The sequence below is a fragment of the Schistocerca nitens genome, chromosome 4, assembly GCF_023898315.1.
Source record: "Schistocerca nitens isolate TAMUIC-IGC-003100 chromosome 4, iqSchNite1.1, whole genome shotgun sequence".
NCBI classification, from domain to species: domain Eukaryota; kingdom Metazoa; phylum Arthropoda; class Insecta; order Orthoptera; family Acrididae; genus Schistocerca; species Schistocerca nitens.
This window is the reverse complement of record NC_064617.1, coordinates 97,426,138-97,445,132: the sequence shown is the minus strand read 5'-3', so window position 1 is coordinate 97,445,132 and position 18,995 is coordinate 97,426,138. Positions and strand designations below refer to the sequence as shown.

The following is an 18,995-nucleotide window of genomic DNA, read 5'->3' as shown; positions in this document are numbered from 1 at the left end:
TCCATGTTTCACTTCCACCACGGCTATGCTCCAGACAAATACGTTCAGAAAAGACTTCGTAATACGTAAATCTACATTCGATGTTAATTAATTTCTCTTCTTCTTCTTGCCATTGCCACTCTACATTTTATATCCTCTTTACTTTGACCATCATCAACTATATTTGCCCAAATAGCAAAACTCTTCTACTACTTTAAGTGATTCGTTTCTTAATCTAATTCCCCAGCGTCACCTGATTTAGTTCTACTACATTCCATCATAATTCGTACTCCATTTTCTTTGTTTTCTTTACTGCTTGTTCAATGAACAGACTGAACAACCGCTGCTTCTCTTTCATGCCCTCCCCCCCCCCCCCAGACTCTTATAACTGCCATCTGGTTCTTGTATAAGTTGTAAATAGCCATTTGCTCCCTGTATTTTACCCCTTCTGTCTTCAGAATTTCAAAGACAGCACTCCAGTCAACATTGTCAAAAGCTTTCTCCAAGTCTACAAATGCCATAAATACCTAATCACATACTATGTTAAAAATCTCATAAAGTCTTTCGCACTGAACATCTAGTGCAGTGCTAGAGTTTTGTCTCACGTGTATGTGCATAATAGGAAATGAAACTCGCGATTTACTGTCCCACATTAGAACCTTAATAAAATCTTACGAAGCAGATGATCTATGTGGAAAATTCAACCAATCACTTTAAAAAGTTTTTAAACATTTACTTGTCCCATTACCCAGTTTTAGAATCACAGAAAGCTCATCAACAGATGATAGGTTTTTTACAGATTCTTTATATTGTGTATTACACGCAGCTAGATCCAGTGTTCAGCATCCAAACAATCAACTGGAAACGGACAAACACACGGCGAGCATATCATTGCCCTGCATTAACCACATCAAACGATAAGAGAGATAGTTATTCTTTCACGGATCAGCGTGAAATTAATCGATAGTAAACCAGCCCCGAGTTAAAAGAATAAATAAAAAATCGAATTTAAAAAATGAATGTGAGGAGGCGGGATGCTCACATCCAGTACTACAGTCTTAACTTCATTAGTGTTCCAAAACAAACTTCAAAAGGAAAAGTGCTTATTCTCTCCATTCAAGATTTGTTTTTCAAGTGAATTAGTACTTGGAATATAAAACTCAACGCACTACAGCACTTTATTAAATGTAACTGTAAGAGTACTATATCTTCCAAGTTGATACTCGTTTGTAACACTTAACTCTAATGTCTGTGCTTTGTCAAAATATTGATATTTTTGAATAAACAGAAAGGAAAAATACTGCTGATATACCGGACGACAACGAAAGCGTGCGCAGAGTGTGATGAAATGCACGTTCTTTGGCAGATTTATAAAATGGAGCTGTTGTGTTTAGAATTCACAATGTTTTCTGAGGACACTAGACGTGGACTGTACGGTGCCTAGACGATTATTCTGAGGGTAATTAACCTTTCAATAAAGTTGTGGTGATTAAATGGAGATTAATGAACCTAATAGCTTCAACCAGTAATAGTTAAACTGTGGACGTCTATCCTAATAAGATACTGTTGCTCTAAAAATCTAATTAACAGTAAAATTTAGACCAACCATTAAATGTCATCTAGCTGTGAGCATTAAAACAATACCTATTGCCAGTATTTTGCGCGTGACGATTTATAATCTCATATTCATCTTACAGGAGTGAGAGAGAGGGCAGTGACGAACTGCAACGGAGACAATTATTTTTGTGTTTTGAAGTAAAATAACCTGAACAGAAGTTTTCAATTATCAACGTTATTTCATTAGCTTAGTCATATTAATTAACTGAAGTTGTAACAGGAAAAATACGTGCATAGGTCAAGCCTGTTAGTGTTAATTACTTCTGCACTTGAACTGTGATAAATGTCTCAACTCCAAATCTAGCGCGCTCTATCTAATGTAGAAAGTTAGGGTACAAATCGTGAATAAACCATATGTAGTAAGTTTTACAAAAACTAGAGGTAGTATACACAGTTTCCTGACTTAATGTTGTTGTTGTTGTTGTTGTGGTCTTCAGTCCAAAGACCGGTTTGATGCAGCTCTCCATGCTACTCTATCCTGTGCAAGCTTCTTCATCACCCAGTACTTACTCCAACCTACATCCTTCTGAATCTGTTTAGTGTATTCATCTCTTAGCCTCCCTCTACGATTTTTACCCTCCACGCTTCCCTCCAATGCTAAATTTGTGATCCCTTGATGCCTCAGAACATGTCCTACCAACCGGTCCCTTCTTCTTGTCAAGTTGTGCCACAAACTCTTCTCCCCAATTCTATTCAATACCTCCTCATTTGTTATGTGATCTACCCATCTAATCTTCAGCATTCTTCTGTAGTACCTCATTTCGAAAGCTTCTATTCTCTTCTTGTGCAAACTATTTATCGTCCATGTTTCACTTCCATACATGGCTAGCCGGCCGAAGTGGCCGTGCGGTTAAAGGCGCTGCAGTCTGGAACCGCAAGACCGCTACGGACGGAGGTTCGAATCCTGCCTCGGGCATGGATGTTTGTGATGTCCTTAGGTTAGTTAGGTTTAACTAGTTCTAAGTTCTAGGGGACTAATGACCTCAGCAGTTGAGTCCCATAGTGCTCAGAGCCATTTGAACCATTTGAACCATACATGGCTACACTCCATACAAATACTTTCAGAAACGACTTTTTGACACTTAAATCTATACTCGATGTTAACAAATTTCTCTTCCTCAGAAACGCTTTCCTTCCCATTGCCAGTCTACATTTTATATCCTCTCTACTTCGACCATCATCAGTTATTTTGCTCCCCAAATAGCAAAACTCCTTTACTACTTTAAGTGTCTCATTTCCTAATCTAATTCCCTCAGCATCACCCGATTTAATTTGACTACAGTCCATTATCCTCGTTTTGCTTTTGTTGATGTTCATCTTATATCCTCCTTTCAAGACACTGTCCATTCCGTTCAGCTGATCTTACAGGTACTTTGCTATTTCTGACAGAATTACAATGTCATCTGCGAAAAAGTTTTTCTTTTTTCTCCATGGATTTTTCTTTTGTTTCCTTTACTGTTTGCTCAATATATAAATTGAATAACATCGGGGATAGGCTACAACCCAGTCCCCACTCCCTTCACAACCACTGCTTCCCTTTCATGTCCCTCGACTCTTATAACTGCCAACTGGTTTCTGTACAAATTGTAAATAGCCTTTCGATCCCTGTATTTTACCTCTGCCACCTTCAGAATTTGAAAGAGAGTATTCCAGCCAACATTGCCAAAAGCTTTCTCTAACTCTAGAAATGCTAGAAACGTAGATTTGCCTTACGTTAATCTATTTTCTAAGATGAGCGTATGGTCAGTATTGTCTCACGTGTCCCAACATTTCTACAGAATCCAAACTGATCTTCCCCAAGGTCGGCTTCTACCAGTTTTTCCATTCGTCTGTAAAGAATTCGCATTAGTATTTTGCAGCTGTGACTTATTAAACTGATAGTTCGGCAATTTTCACATCTGTCAACACCTGCTTTCTTTGGGATTGCAATTATTATATTCTTCTTGAAGTCTGAGGGTATTTCGCCTGTCTCATACATCTTGCTCACCACATTGTAGAGTTTTGTTAGGTCTGGCTCTCCCAAGGCTGTCAGTAGTTCTAATGGAATGTTGTCTACTCCCGGGGCTTTGTTTCGACTTAGGTCTTTCAGTGCTCTGTCAAATTCTTCACGCAGTATGATATCTCCTGTTTCATCTTCATCTACAACCTCTTCCATTTGCATAATACTGTCCTCAAGTACATCGCCCTTGTATAGACCCTCTATATACTCCTTCCACCTTTCTGCTTTCCCTTCTTTGCTTAGAACTGGGTGTCCATCTCAGCTCTTGATATTCATGCACGTGGTTCTCTTTTCTCCAAAAGTCTCTTTAATTTTCTTGTATGCAGTACCTATCTTACCCCTAGTGCTATGCACCTCTACATCCTTACATTTGTCCTCTAGCCATCCCTGCTTAGCCATTTTGCACTTCCTGTCGATCTCATTTTTGATACGTTTGTATTCCTTTTTGCCTGCTCATTTACTGCATTTTATATTTTCTCCTTTCATCAATTAAATTCAATATCTGTTCTGTTACCCAAGGATTTCTATTAGCCCTCATCTTTTTACCTACTTGATCCTCTGCTGAAGATCCCTCAAAGCTACCCATTCTTCTTCTACTGTATATCTTTCCCCCATTCCTGTCAATTGTTCCCTTATGCTCTCCCTGAAGCTTTCTACAACCTCTGGTTCTTTCAGTTTATCCAGGTCCCATCTCCTCAAATTCCCACTTACTGCTAAATACTTAATACTAAACTGATATCTTTTGTGCATTTTATCTTTGCGTATGCTGCAATCCTTTATAGCCCGAATATTTGTTCTTTGACTCCGAGAATCCTAAAATTTTTGTGTCGTTATAGGAGGTTGTAAATTGCTGTAGGAGAAAGAAAACCATTCAAACATTTTTTTGGAGTTTATTTTTATTTTTTTAACCAGATGTTCACTTTTTTATATCCTGGCACCCATTGGTTAAAAACTATTAAAGATTGGAGGCTGAAATTCTGTATACTGGCTTCAAGTATACGTAACTAAAGAGTAGACTATTCTTATGACTTCAGTTTGAAAATTGAAGTTTTCTTAAAGAAAAACTATAATTACTGAAATTTTTGATGATCCTTATTAAATTTCTTTGAACCATAATTTATGAGAGCAAAGTCTTTCTCAAAGTCTACTTTAAACACAATAGTGTACAGAACTTGCAAAAGAAAAATCAAACTTCTACTTTCTTTATATTTCGAGGTATGTGTACCTGTGTTGTACATAAATAATTAACATGCTTGATTTCACTTGCAATATAGAATACAGTTCAGAAAGAAGTGTGAGAGCGAAAGCTGTGGCCAATACAAGAAATTGTACCCAAAAGATTTATTTAAAGATGGATAGCATTAAATGGGCTTACAACTCGTATTCCTTGAGCTACACTGTTCAGAAAACTCACAAGTTTTTCGTGATTTGCCCTTGTGTTCTCGAACCAGTCCCCTTAATGCTAAAGGCTCTTGTGCAGTTTATCTTAGCGTGCGCCACAAAAAAAAAAATAAATAAATAAACAGTGCATGTGGAGAAACTTGTAGTAAGAAGGTTACTGACGTGGCGTATATCCACAGGACGATGCCGTTGCCCAAGGAGGACATGCAGATGAGCATGAAGTAGACGAAGGCTAGTCCGAAGTGCCAGTACTTGTTGGGCACCTGGAAACTCCTCCAGTGCGGGTGGACCAGGTCGAGGTGTTCCGTCGGCACGTTCCATCCCAGCAGCGGCAGGCCCACGCTACTGCAACACACACAAACGCCGCGGCTGCCGAAATGAAACTTCACAAGTGTGCCGCAGCGCGCCGCGCGCTGCTTGCAATCCTCTTAACGGCGGGGAATTATTTTTAAAGCTTTCTTTCTGTCCAGCGACTCATATGGGGATTCGCGCAAGTATGGCCGAAACTCCAGTTCTTAAAGAAAGAAGCAGGCACGTGTGCACGTAAACAAACACTCTTCCTCAAATTAAGATGGTTACGTAAGGGAAACTGCCATTGCAAATAAACTATAATAAACTATCCCTCTTATAAGGTGCAAGTAAATGTACATCAGTAAGTTAATACTACGATTTAAAAAAAAAATACTACACACTCTTTATTTGAGGGTATGGAACATAAGAAGTTCATGACCAAGTCATATGCCGTCATAGCGAGTCAAACCTCACATAGCTAGCAAAAATACCATTTCATTTATTTAACTTAAAAATACTGCAGATAATACACGCAAAGTAAAGTGAAAAGGGCCAAAAGCTCTGTTCACTGTCTGACTACGAGGGCAGTTCAATAAGTAATGCAACACATTTTTTTTCTCGGCCAATTTTGGTTGAAAAAACCGGAAATTTCTTCTGGAATATTTTCAAACATTCCCGCTTCGTCTCGTATAGTTTCATTGACTTCCGACAGGTGGCAGCCCTGTACGGAGCTGTTAAAATGGCGTCTGTAACGGATGTGCGTTGCAAACAACGGGCAGTGATCGAGTTTCTTTTGGCGGAAAACCAGGGCATCTCAGATATTCATAGGCGCTTGCAGAATATCTACGGTGATCTGGCAGTGGACAAAAGCACGGTGAGTCGTTGGGCAAAGCGTGTGTCATCATCGCCGCAAGGTCAAGCAAGACTGTCTGATCTCCCGCGTGCGGGCCGGCCGTGCACAGCTGTGACTCCTGCAATGGCGGAGCGTGCGAACTAACTCGTTCGAGATGATCGACGGATCACCATCAGACAACTCAGTGCTCAACTTGACATCTCTGTTGGTAGTGCTGTCACAATTGTTCACCAATTGGGATATTCAAAGGTTTGTTCCCGCTGGGTCCCTCGTTGTCCAACCGAACACCATAAAGAGCAAAGGAGAACCATCTGTGCGGAATTGCTTGCTCGTCATGTGGCTGAGGGTGACAATTTCTTGTCAAAGATTGTTACAGGCGATGAAACATGGGTTCATCACTTCGAACCTGAAACAAAACGGCAATCAATGGAGTGGCGCCACACCCACTCCCCTACCAAGAAAAAGTTTAAAGCCATACCCTCAGCCGGTAAAGTCATGGTTACAGTCTTCTGGGACGCTGAAGGGGTTATTCTGTTCGATGTCCTTCCCCATGATCAAACGATCAACTCTGAAGTGTATTGTGCTACTCTTCAGAAATTGAAGAAACGACTTCAGCGTGTTCGTAGGCACAAAAATCAGAACGAACTTCTCCTTCTTCATGACAACGCAAGACCTCACACAAGTCTTCGCACCCGAGAGGAGCTCACAAAACTTCAGTGGACTGTTCTTCCTCATGCACCCTACAGCCCCGATCTCGCACCGTCGGATTTCCATATGTTTGGCCCAATGAAGGACGCAATCCGTGGGACGCACTACGCGGATGATGAAGAAGTTATTGATGCAGTACGACGTTGGCTCCGACATCGACCAGTGGAATGGTACCGTGCAGGCATACAGGCCCTCATTTCAAGGTGGCGTAAGGCCGTAGCATTGAATGGAGATTACGTCGAAAAATAGTGTTGTGTAGCTAAAAGATTGGGGAATAACCTGGTGTATTTCAATGCTGAATAAAACAACCCCTGTTTCAGAAAAAAATGTGTTGCATTACTTATTGAACTGCCCTCGTACAATTATATTAAAATCACTGTACAGTGAAAGATTTCCCACTGATGAAGCAGTACAGTGTAAACATCTCTACAATAAGACTAAAAGTATGGGATACAAGGGATTCCAGGTGTAGGTATTAAAAACCTATCAATAGACTAGGCCAGGGGTCTCCAAACTACGGCCCGCGGGCCGAGACCGGCCCGCGAGGGCCGGCAAACCGGCCCGCGTTAGCTGGCCGGACATCCCCGGTATCCGGCCCGCCAAATATTTGAGGTGGTACCTGTACTGGCAGCAATTGAGTTTCGAGGCCTATCGCGACCAATACACCGCGACATTGTCGGAGTTCTATCTTTACAAAGCGGAAGGTCATGCTTAAACTTGTGGCTTCCACAATAAACAGACACACCATTCTCAGTGCGATAGTGAAAAAAAAGAACGGTTAACAGACTAGATTGGCGAAAACATTTTAAGTAAAAAAATTCTTTGCATTTTATTCTACTCACGAGTCCAGTGCAAGTCTTTCAAATGGACGCCACTTCGGCGACTAGCCTTAGTAATCAATCATTGTGGAAGATGCTTCTCAAGCAAGGTTTCACTGTCTTTAGATTACGTTGTAATATACAGACAGAATGTGCTGTGACTTACTTTTTTGTCGGTGAAATTCGCCAGAATAAAATACGCCAGAATTTCGGTCACAAACGTCCACAAACCAAATTTATGTAATTAAATATTTATTTTTTATTTAATTATTTATTTATTATTCCGTGGGACCAAATTAAGGAGAAGTCTCCATGGTCATGGAACGAGTCAATACATGAAATTATAACACGATAGTAGAAACAGATAAAATGAAATATAAAAAACATATTCAGGCGACAAGTCGTAAGTTTAAATAAAGAAAATCAACAATGTAACATTGGAATTTGCTTTATTTTTTAGCTCTTCCAGGAGCTCCTCGACAGAGTAGAAGGAGTGAGCCATGAGGAAACTCTTCAGTTTAGACTTAAAAGCGTTTGGGCTACTGCTAATATTTTTGAGTTCTTGTGGTAGCTTATTGAAAATGGATGCAGCAGAATACTTTCTGCACAAGAGTCAAGGAAGTGCATTCCACATGCAGATTTGATTTCTGCCTAGTATTAACTGAGTGAAAGCTGCTAACTCTTGGGAATAAGCTAATATTGCTAACAGCAAACGACATTAAAGAAAATATATACTGTGAGGGCAATGTCAGAATTCCCAGACTATTGAATAGGGGTCAACAAGACGTCCTCGAACTTACACCACATATAGCTCGAACAGCCCGTTTTGAGCCAAAAATACCCTTTTTGAATCAGAAGAATTACCCCAAAAAATAATACCATATGACATAAGCGTATGAAAATATGCGAAGTAGACTACTTTTCGTGTTGAAGTATCACTTATTTCAGATACTGTTCTAATGGTAAATAAAGCTGCATTTAGTTTCTGAACAAGATCCTGGACATGGGCTTTCCACAACAGCTTACTATCTATCCGAACGCCTAGGAACTTGAACTGTTCCGTCTCGCTTATAAGATGCCCATTCTGTCTGATCAAAATATCGGTTCTTGTTAAATTGTGAGTTATAAACTGTAAAAACTGAGTCTTATTGTGATTTAACATCAAATTATTTTCCACAAGCCATGAACTTATTTCATGAACTACATTATTTGATACTGTTACAATATTACACACAAGATCCTTCACTACCAAGCTGGTGTCATCAGTAAACAGAAATATTTTTGAATCACCTGTAATACTAGAAGGCATATCATTTATATAAATAAGAAACAACAGTGGCCCCAGCACCGACCCTTGGGGAACGCCCCACTTAACAGTGCCCCATTGGGACTGAACATTACTACCACTCTCAATATTGCGGAGAATAAAAATCGCAGTTCGTTTCAAAGCTAGCTATTCCAACAACCTTAGATTTTTGCGATTTTATCTTTCCTTCAGCCTTATATTACGGTGATCATGGAGTGCTGGGTGCTTTAATCGCACTAGGTAGATCTTGGCCCTTATGACTTCATGGAGGAGTCAATGTGGCCCGCAGACTCAAATGTTTGGAGACCACTGGACTAGGCGAATAATATCATATTCTAGTCCGTGGCGGTAGCTACGCATTCTGTCATATCAGTGACTATTTACCTTAGCTTCTTTACCTGTGTGGTGTGATTATGAGAAATAATGGGGATATCGCATGGAGAGCAATGCACAAATCCTGAGAAGAATTGACAATGTCAGCATTGGTCTTGATTGTGAACATTGGGGAACAACCAGCCACAAGAGCAGAGAGCATATAGATGAGATTTTGTGTGGCGTGGTGTTTTCTGCATTACTGGACTGGAAGCGAAATCAAGACATCAGTGGAAGAGTAAGATATTTAATGAGAATGAGAAAATAAGTGGAAGATACGTAAGGCAAGAAAGGATGCTGACAGAATATCAAAAAAATTAAAGCTATTTTCCCAGTAATTTTCGAATGGGCTTGCTTCTACGATAGCATAAGGTATTTGCAAAATCAGATACAAGTAAATAAATAAATTGAAAACTTCAATAAGTTTATTATCTATTGCTATGGCTTATTTCGGAATAAATCTGTGGTCTTCAGATATCTGTAGTTCTTCAGTCAGGTTGAGAGAACGAATCTGGACTTTTGTTGTGCACTTTTTGGTGTCTCGCTACTGCTGAAGTGGTTAATATAAACATACAGCGCTGTAAAGCCAAATTATGACGTTGATGACCTGTCATTGTTCTGTCTACTTTAAATAACGAAGTCACAAAAAGTTTATTAATCTATTAAGTTTGGCACCCTACACACATAATAAACATTAATGTGTCTGACATTATCCATACCATACATACACATTTAGACGCTTTGTGAAATCACCCCTATTCGCTTTTTTGTACTTACTTTCCCGCATTAAACTTTAGAGGAAAATCAGCACCCAGAAATGCCCGATTCTTTAAAGAATCGAACTCCCTTGTGTAAAGGTATCACTGCAAAGAGACAAATCGATTAAATATGTGGGAGTAATGGTGACTGCATCACAGGAATGTAACGATGGCAGTACTGTTAGGAGCATAAAAATGTATTGCCGACACCATCACAAGGCATTTTTATCAGTATAAGACAGATTTAAATGCTGCTTATGGCACCGTATTTCACGCTGACGTGCTATTCATAGCCAAGCACTTTACATCCAATGAGGCTACATACGATAATGAAACCGGTCGTATATTAATAGAAGTACTTTGTGACCGAGATGGCAATAAACTTTTATATTACTCATAATATCTGTTAGTATGCATACGGAACGATTTAAAATGGAACGGTTTGCTATTAAAATTCTTTCTTAGAGGATTCGACCAGCATATTGCATCCTGGAACGTACATCTAACGAGATGAGCATGAAAGTAAAACTTGAAAGATTCGAGCTCACACAAAGGCTTACCATACGAAGGCTTACCAACAACCGTTTTTTCTGACCAATTCGTAACTGGGACATAAAAGGGAGGCAATGGCACAGAAAGTACTCTCCGCCAATCACTATACGGTGGATTGCGGAGTATAGATATAGAGGGAAAGATGGTAGGAGAGAAACGTCTGAGAGTGGGACGAAGCATAAATGGCATTGTGTTTCGCACCAGCCTAGTATGGGTGAGGGGAAACATTTGCATGTTTTTACCATCAGCCTGGTGATATTCGCTAGCAGAATATGTATTTTATTGCAAAGTGATGTCGTAATTTTTCATGTCTCATATAACAGTACGCGACGTGCCTCTGCAACAATGGACGGCGGTTGCACTGTGGCCGCACGGAGATGGAAATAACTGTTCGGACACCGTTACACGAGTTCCATGAATGTAGCCGCCGACCTACAAGAGCGCCGAATTCCCATTAAGGAAACATTACGATAACAATGTAATCACGCTTCATGAAATGCGACCTTTGATTTGGAGTTGTCTGAGGATGCGGGTGGAGCTATTCTAGTTGCACTGAGTCATTTGTACAAGAGTGTACAACGTGCTTAAAAAATATTCGTACAGGGGTAGTACTGACCAAAACCAGAGTAAAACTTGCTGTAATTATATGTCCGGAAACAAATACCTGTTGAGGTATGGGCCATTTTACTCGCGGAGAGTAATGTGTTTACGGATGAGGCAAGATTCACAAGAGATTGCATACTGAATTACCACAATACGCACGTGTGAGCAGACGCAAATCCTCGAGCAGTAACTGAGGAGAGGCATCAGAATTGCTTCGGTGTCAGTCTATATTCGTAACAGATTCACAGGGCCATACACTTCAACAAACAGTTTGACAGGTGCAGCATATCACCGATTTCTGCGGTATGGATTACCAGCGCTTTTGGAGAACGTTACCCTTGCAGGAAGGCAACGACTGTAGTTTATGTGGGACGCAGCACCAGCCACTTTCCATGCATCCTATTTCACCGCAACGTTCTGCGAGCGATTTATTTGTCGGGGACGATTAGCAGCATGCGCTCCCAGCCACCGGAAACGAATCGTTGGATTTCTGACAATAGGCACCCGTCAACAATGTGCAGACGTTACAGGAGCATGTAACCAATATATGCGACGCAACCCGAATGAAGCCAGCTGTATTTGAGAGAGTGCGTGATTCACTGCGACGAAGGGCTAGGGGATATGCAGCTCTGCCTATTGTGTCTACTTCTATGTAACAGACAGATGGGAATGAGAGAACAGATTGAAGTATATCTTAACAGGTACTAGTTTTCCGATATATTATTATAGTAACTTTTCTTCTAACTGGCAAGTTACACTTACACTGGTATAACATACTAAAGCCAGTATTTGATACAAACATTAACACTCCAAAAACAGAAATACAAAAGTTCGTAATTTTGTCAACCACAAAAATTCTCAATAGTACAAGTAACTGATATTTTTCCATTGTAACGTAGCCACACACTTTCCCTATTATAAATCACTTGAAAGGCCATAAATGAAAAAATTTCAAGCTTTTTTCAGCCAAGGACGCGTCAGTTACGAATTTGTATGTCTATGTAGATGAAAAGCATGATTCGTGACAACAACATTGGTCCATTATGGCCAGGGGACATCGGCTGGTACGTACTTTTCAATTCAATAAACTTTACCAACAGCCGTACACTTTACGATATTTTATTTTATTTCGAAAGCAACCAGTTTCGGGCAATTCATTTTGCCATCTTCAGGCCCCAACGAGCTTATCGTATAGCGCCATAAAACTGGATATCGTGAATCCCAATCGTTGTGCAGCTGATTCATACGAAAGCGTGAAGTGGGCTCAGTTTCTGTCACGCTTTCGTATGATTCAGGTATGTGGCCTGCAGATGGCAAAATGAATTGCCGAAACTGGTTGCTTTAGAAATTAAATAAAATATCGTAAAGCGTACGGCTGTTGGTAAAGTTTATTGAATTGAACAAACAAACCAAGCATGTCGTGCAACGAATCTATTCCTCTCTGCTTTTGTTTTCCCGTGTGAAAAAAGCAAAGCGGTCTTTACAAACAGCAAATAACATCACTTTTTAACAGCAGTTGCAAATTTCGTCCCCGGGACCAAAATAGAAACTGCACGGGGGACGAAATTACGAACATCCCCAGATTTATTGTAGTGACCGCTAAAGCAGCATAGACTAAATCCTTGACTATAGCGATTATACATGAGAAACTATATAACTGAAATGCAGCCCAATATTTGAACACAAATCAGTGCTCCCACTAGAAACTGCAGGCCGTTAATTTGACTGATACACTAACTCACCCCAGCATCAAAAAGTTAATTCCCTCTACGCGGAAGCTACACGTGCTGCACACAACGGATTCGCTCAACAATATAATGGGCTGAGATCACGCATGAATTGGCATCTAAACATTTGTTACTAACTGAGGAAACCGAAAATTTGTAGATGGGGGGGGGGGGGGGGGAGTTGCGGGGTGGGACGAAATTTGGGGCAGGAGCGATATGAGAGCCCAGTTTATCAAAAAACTCTTTTATTTATGTAAGTTGTAGTGCGGTACTGGCACATTTATTCAATCATTTTAAGCGAAGAAGATTGATTGTATGAGAGACAAGATCTTGAGCAGGGTCCAAATAAGCGTCTACATAAAGCTAACCTGTCGACGTAGCAAAAACATTCAAATACAATCTACGTAGACAAAAACACTACAATGGCTTAACTGCAGTATAACTAAAAGATCTTTTCAAATTTTTGTGATACAAAACTTCCAAGAAATTGTAGAGTTCCCTTGTAGCTGTTAATCGTAATTTATTGTGAGAGTAAGGTACAGTCGGTTTCGCGCTAATGAATGGCATCTTCAGGTAATCTACAACAACATACATACCAATTACACGCTATTACGTATGAAACCTAATGGGTCCTACTATGAGGAGACAGAAAAGTACAGACTTGGCTCGATAACTCAAGCCAGTAAACCAATACGATCTCTCAGCGCTCTATAAGGCAACTGGCAACATCAAATGCAATGGATGTCGAAAGATCCATAAATAATCTTACACAATTACGGATCATCACTGAGGGACGTACTTATTTGGTTTCAAGAATGGAAAAATTGTCCAAGAGGGTGTACTTTTATTTAATCTTTGCGATCGGCCAGTTTCAACTCTGTGTCATTTTCATGCTTAACATACGGGCTTGAAAATGGCCCCTAAGCTGGAAATGGCCAATCGCACAGATAACAAATAACTACTTCGACAGTATTTTCATTGTCATAAATTACCTCGAAGAGAACGATTTCTTGACACACAGTCAACACCTATTGAGAACACGTCATTCTTGTGAAACACAACTAGCTCTTTATCGACAAGGGATTTCATATTGATTCCATTTCTAGATTTCCAGAAAGCTTTTCATACCGTGCCTTGTAATCAAATTGCATGCTTGTGGAATATCATCTCAGTTATATGAATGGATTCGTGATATCCTGTCAGAGAGGTCACAGTTCGTCGTAACTGATGGAAAGTCACCGAGTATAACAGAAGTGATTTCTGGCGTCTCCCGGCCAACAATGCCATACGATCATTTCATTTCATTTGCTGTTCCTTATCTATTTAGGAGCTCATCTGAACAACCCACTTAGGTTGTTTGCAGATGATACTGCTGTTTATCGTCTACTAACGTCATCAGAAGATCAAAACAAATTGTAAAACGATTTAGAAAAGATACCTGCGTCTTGCGGAAATTGACAATCGACCCCAAATAATGAAAACTGTGAGGTCATCCACATAAGTGCTGGAAGGAATCCGTTAAACTTCGGTTACACGATAAGTCAATCAAATCTGAAGGCTATTAATTCAACTGAATACCCAGGAATTACAATTACGAACAACTGAAATTGGAAAGAATGCGTAGCTAATGTTGTGAGGAAGGCGGACCAAAGAGTGCGTTTTATTGGCAGAACTCTTAGAAGATGAAACAGCTCTACTAAAGAGACTGCCTGCACTACGCTCGTCCGTCCTCATTCGGAGTGCTGCTGCGTGGGGTGCTATCCTTACCAGATAGGATTGACGGAGCACATCGAGAAAGTTCAAAGAAGGGCAGCACTTTCTGTATTATCGGGAAATAGGGGAGAGAGTGTCACGGACATGATACAGAATTTGGGGTGAACAACATTAAAACAAAGGCGTTTCTCGTTGCAGCGGGATCTTCTCACGAAAATGCGAAAATATTTTGTTGACGCCAACCTACATAGGGGGAAACGAGCATCATAATACAATAAGGGAAATCATAGCTCGTACGGAAAGATATAGGCGTTCGCTTTTTCGGCGCGCTGTCCGAGAGTGGAATAACAGAGAATTATTGTGAAGGTTGTAATGGTTCTTTATTTACGTGACCATTACGGCACTCCAACCCCAGTTCTCGACACCAGTAATATCGTACTACTTTTCTGCGAAGTAACAGACATACTCCGATGCATTGATATACTACAGTGATATGGTTCTTCTGTGTATTCATTTCTGTGAGACTGTCATAATCTTTGATTTACTTGTAACCGTTTTGGCGCGAATGCGCATAGAGCAGTCTTTGTTTCACTTTGCAGAAGTTAAGTTGTTATTCCGCTTTGTAAAAGAACAGTCAAGTCTTGTGTTTGGTTAAACTAGAAATTAAATATATGAAGATTGATACAAAACTGTTTTCTTGATGGTGTGACAATTAAGAAGAAGTATATGTGAATTTACAAGAAGTTTAATAAAAATGTGGATCGTGAACATCAAGTCAAAAATTATTTCTACCATACCATTGTTCTGATCTGGGATTGTTTGATCATTAAGATTTTCCTGAAAAACGTATTTGTTAGGTCTTCAAATATTGCTAAAATACAGATCTGGACCTTCTAGCAGTCAAAGTGGAACCACCCTAGAATCAACAAGATGAGCCATAACGACTTCGACGAAATCTACGTGGGAATCCATTCAAGATAAGTGCCAAAATTAATGACTTTTTTCCAGTCTGACTATACCATTCACAGACAATAACTTAGTTGCTGCCCGATAAAGCGAACATATGCTGCGTGAGCAACATTATTAATCTGATTTCTAACCTACTTTGCAAGTGATTTCTAATCTACTTTGCAAGTGGTGGTATTGTTAGACTATTAATCATCACCAGCAGCACTAATAATTAAACTGTATTAGAGCAGGTACTGTTGCTATGTGCCTCGACATCTTTACCATTTGATGGTTCTTTCACAATTGGGTGAACTATTTATCGATCACTGTATACATATATTATTTGCAGCATTTACAGCAGTGTATGCAACTTTTTTAAAAAAAATATTTTCATGTTATTTTTTGTTTCGGTGTAAAAGACGAATCACTGGGCTCTACTGTCAGTTCATCGCCAAACTGCACAAGATTATGATCCTTGACGCCAAATACAAAGCGATGATACTAATTGTAACTTGAATGAGGGCAGTGAGTGTATATCGCAAGCACCTGCACATACTCTGAATACAGCCATTAACTCACTTTTAAGAGGTGACACCACTGTAACGACCTAGAGGCACGTGCTCAATCATCCGTGCACTGCCTGTACTTTAGCATACGTGAGTAGCGATCAATAAGACATTTGTGTTTCAAGCTGACATTTCACGTAAAAATGGCTAAATGTAGGGAAGTGACTGAGTGGCAAAAATGAGCAATCGAGTTTGAATGTACCTGAATGAGATTTTCACTCTGCAGCGGAGTGTGCGCTGATATGAACACATCCCCCAGGCTGTGGCTAAGCCATGTCTCCGCAGTATCCTTTCTTTCAGGAGTGATAGTTCTGCAAGGTTCGCAGGTGAGCTTCTGTAAAGTTTGGAAGGTAGGAGACGAGATACTGGCAGAAGTAAAGCTGTGAGGACCGGCCGTGAGTCGTTCTTCGGTAGCTCAGATGGTAGAGCACTAGTCCGCGAAAGGCAAAGATCCCGAAGTTCGAGTCTACATCTACATCTACATCCATACTCCGCAAGCCACCTAACGGTGTGTGGCGGAGGGTACCTTGACTACCTCTATCGGTTCTCCGTGTCTATTCCAGTCTCGTATTGTTCGTGGAAAGAAGGATTGTCGGTATGCTTCTGTGTGGGCTCTAATCTCTCTGATTTTATCCTCATGGTCTCTTCGCGAGATATAGGTAGGAGCTAGTAATATACTGCTTGACTCTTCGGTGAAGGTATGTTCCCGAAATTTCAACAAAAGCCTGTACCGAGCTACTGAGCGTCTCGCCTGCAGAGTCTTCCACTGGAGTTTATCTATCATCTCCGTAACGATTTCGCGATTACTAAATGATCCTGTAACGAAGCGCGCTGCTCTCCGTTGGATCTTCTCCATCTCTTCTATCAACCCTATCTGGTACGGATCCCACACCGGTGAGCAGTATTCAAGCAGTGGGCGAACAAGCGTAATGTAACCTACTTCCTTTGTTTTCGGATTGCATTTCCTTAGGATTCTTCCAATGAATCTCAGTTTGGCATCTGCTTTACCGACGATCAACTTTATATGATCATTCCATTTTAAATCAATCCTAATGCGCACTCCCAGATAATTTATAGAATTTACTGCTTCCAGTTGCTGACCTGCTATTTTGTAGCTAAATGAAAAGGGATCTATGTATTCGCAGCACATTACACTTGTCTACACTGAGATTCAATTGCCATACCCTGCACCATGCGTCAATTCGCTGCAGATCCTCCTGCATTTCAGTACAATTTTCCATTGTTACAACCTCTCGATACACCACAGCATCATCTGCAAAAAGCCTCAGTGAACTTCCGATGTCATCCACAAGGTCATTTATGTATATTGTGAATAGCAACGGTCCTACGACACTCCCCTACTCCCCTGCGGCACACCTGAAATCACTCTTACTTCGGAAGACTTCTCTCCATTGAGAATGACATTCTGCGTTCTGTTATCTAGGAACTCTTCAATGCAATCACACAATTGGTCTGATAGTCCAAATGCTCTTACTTTGTTCATTAAACGACTGTGGGGAACTGTATCGAACGCCTTGCGGAAGTCAAGAAACACAGCATCTACCTGTGAACCCGTGTCTGTGGCCCTCTTGAGTCTCGTGGACGAATAGCGCGAGCTGGGTTTCACACGACCGTCTTTTTCGAAACCCGTGCTGATTCCTACAGAGTAGATTTCTAGTCTCCAGAAAAGTCATTATACTCGAACATAATACGTGTTCCAAAATTCTACAACTGATCGACGTTAGAGATATAGGTCTATAGTTCTGCACATCTGTTCGACGTCCCTTCTTGAAAACGGGGATGACCTGTGCCCTTTTCCAGTCTCTTCTAGAGACCTACGGTACACCGCTGCAAGAAGGGGGGCAAGTTCCTTCGCGTACTCTGTGTAAAATCGAACTGGTATCCCGTCACGTCCAGCGGCCTTTCCTCTTTTGAGCGATTTTAATTGTTTCTCTATCCCTCTGTCGTCTATTTCGATATCTACCATTTTGTCATCTGTGCGACAATCTAGAGAAGGAACTACAGTGCATTCACGGTAGGGCACACAGTTTTAATCTGCCAGGAAGTGTCTTTATTACTAATCTGATTTCTAACCTACTTTGCAAGTGGTGGTATTGTTAGAAGGTGATTCTATGAACACTCTGCCAGGCAGATCAGTGTGATTGGCAGGGACTCCATGTAGGCGTAATGTGGGACGAAGCAGACGGTCGTGAGCAGCAGTGTGGTTTATAAAGTTGCGTCTTTACCTCTCGTAGGCCATGGCGGCTGGCACCGGGTAGAAGTCAGTGGTGTTCGCCATGGTGGTGAGTCGGCGATGTGTTGATGCGTGGGGTGAGTGTGTGAGCAGAGTCTGGGAGTGGCAGAGACAGCAGGCAGAAGCTAGCGGGCAGCAGGCAGCGAGCAAAGTCGACCGCAGCCGCTTCGCACCTGGGCGCCTGGGCCGCCGCTCGCCGCCTTTATAGCCGCGCGCCGCCGCCGGCTTCGGGCTTCCCTCGGCGCGGGCGACTCGCCGCTGCGACAGCACATCACGCGAACCGCCGCCGGACGCTCATTACCGAGCCCGGCCGACCCCCCTAAACGCATTACGACGCCGCCACGACGCTCTCAATACGTTTTAATTCGATTTGAGGCCAAGCATCCGATTGTGGTACTGTTTACAACACACGCGCTGAAGCACTATCAAGGTCGCCCGAGGACGGGCCTCAGATGTCCTACAAAGCACGCGTGGACGCGCGCGCACACACAACAGCGGAGGTATTGCCGTCGTTGTGGAGGGAAGCGGGC

At 41.3% G+C, this 18,995-nt stretch overlaps 1 protein-coding gene across 1 annotated transcript in view; it reads right to left on the bottom strand.

Moving 5' to 3' along the window:
* The window catches only part of LOC126253399 (opsin-2), a 74,832-nt gene extending 56,178 nt beyond the window's left edge, over positions 1–18,654 (bottom strand). The window contains exons 1-2 of the mRNA XM_049954698.1: positions 18,458–18,654; positions 5,159–5,341 (exon numbers count right to left, since the gene is read on the bottom strand). Of these exons, the coding sequence (XP_049810655.1) occupies positions 5,159–5,341; positions 18,458–18,510 (236 nt within the window). The 5' untranslated portion in view covers positions 18,511–18,654. The remainder of the gene's footprint in view (positions 1–5,158; positions 5,342–18,457) is intronic.
* Positions 18,655–18,995: the final 341 nt, after the last annotated feature.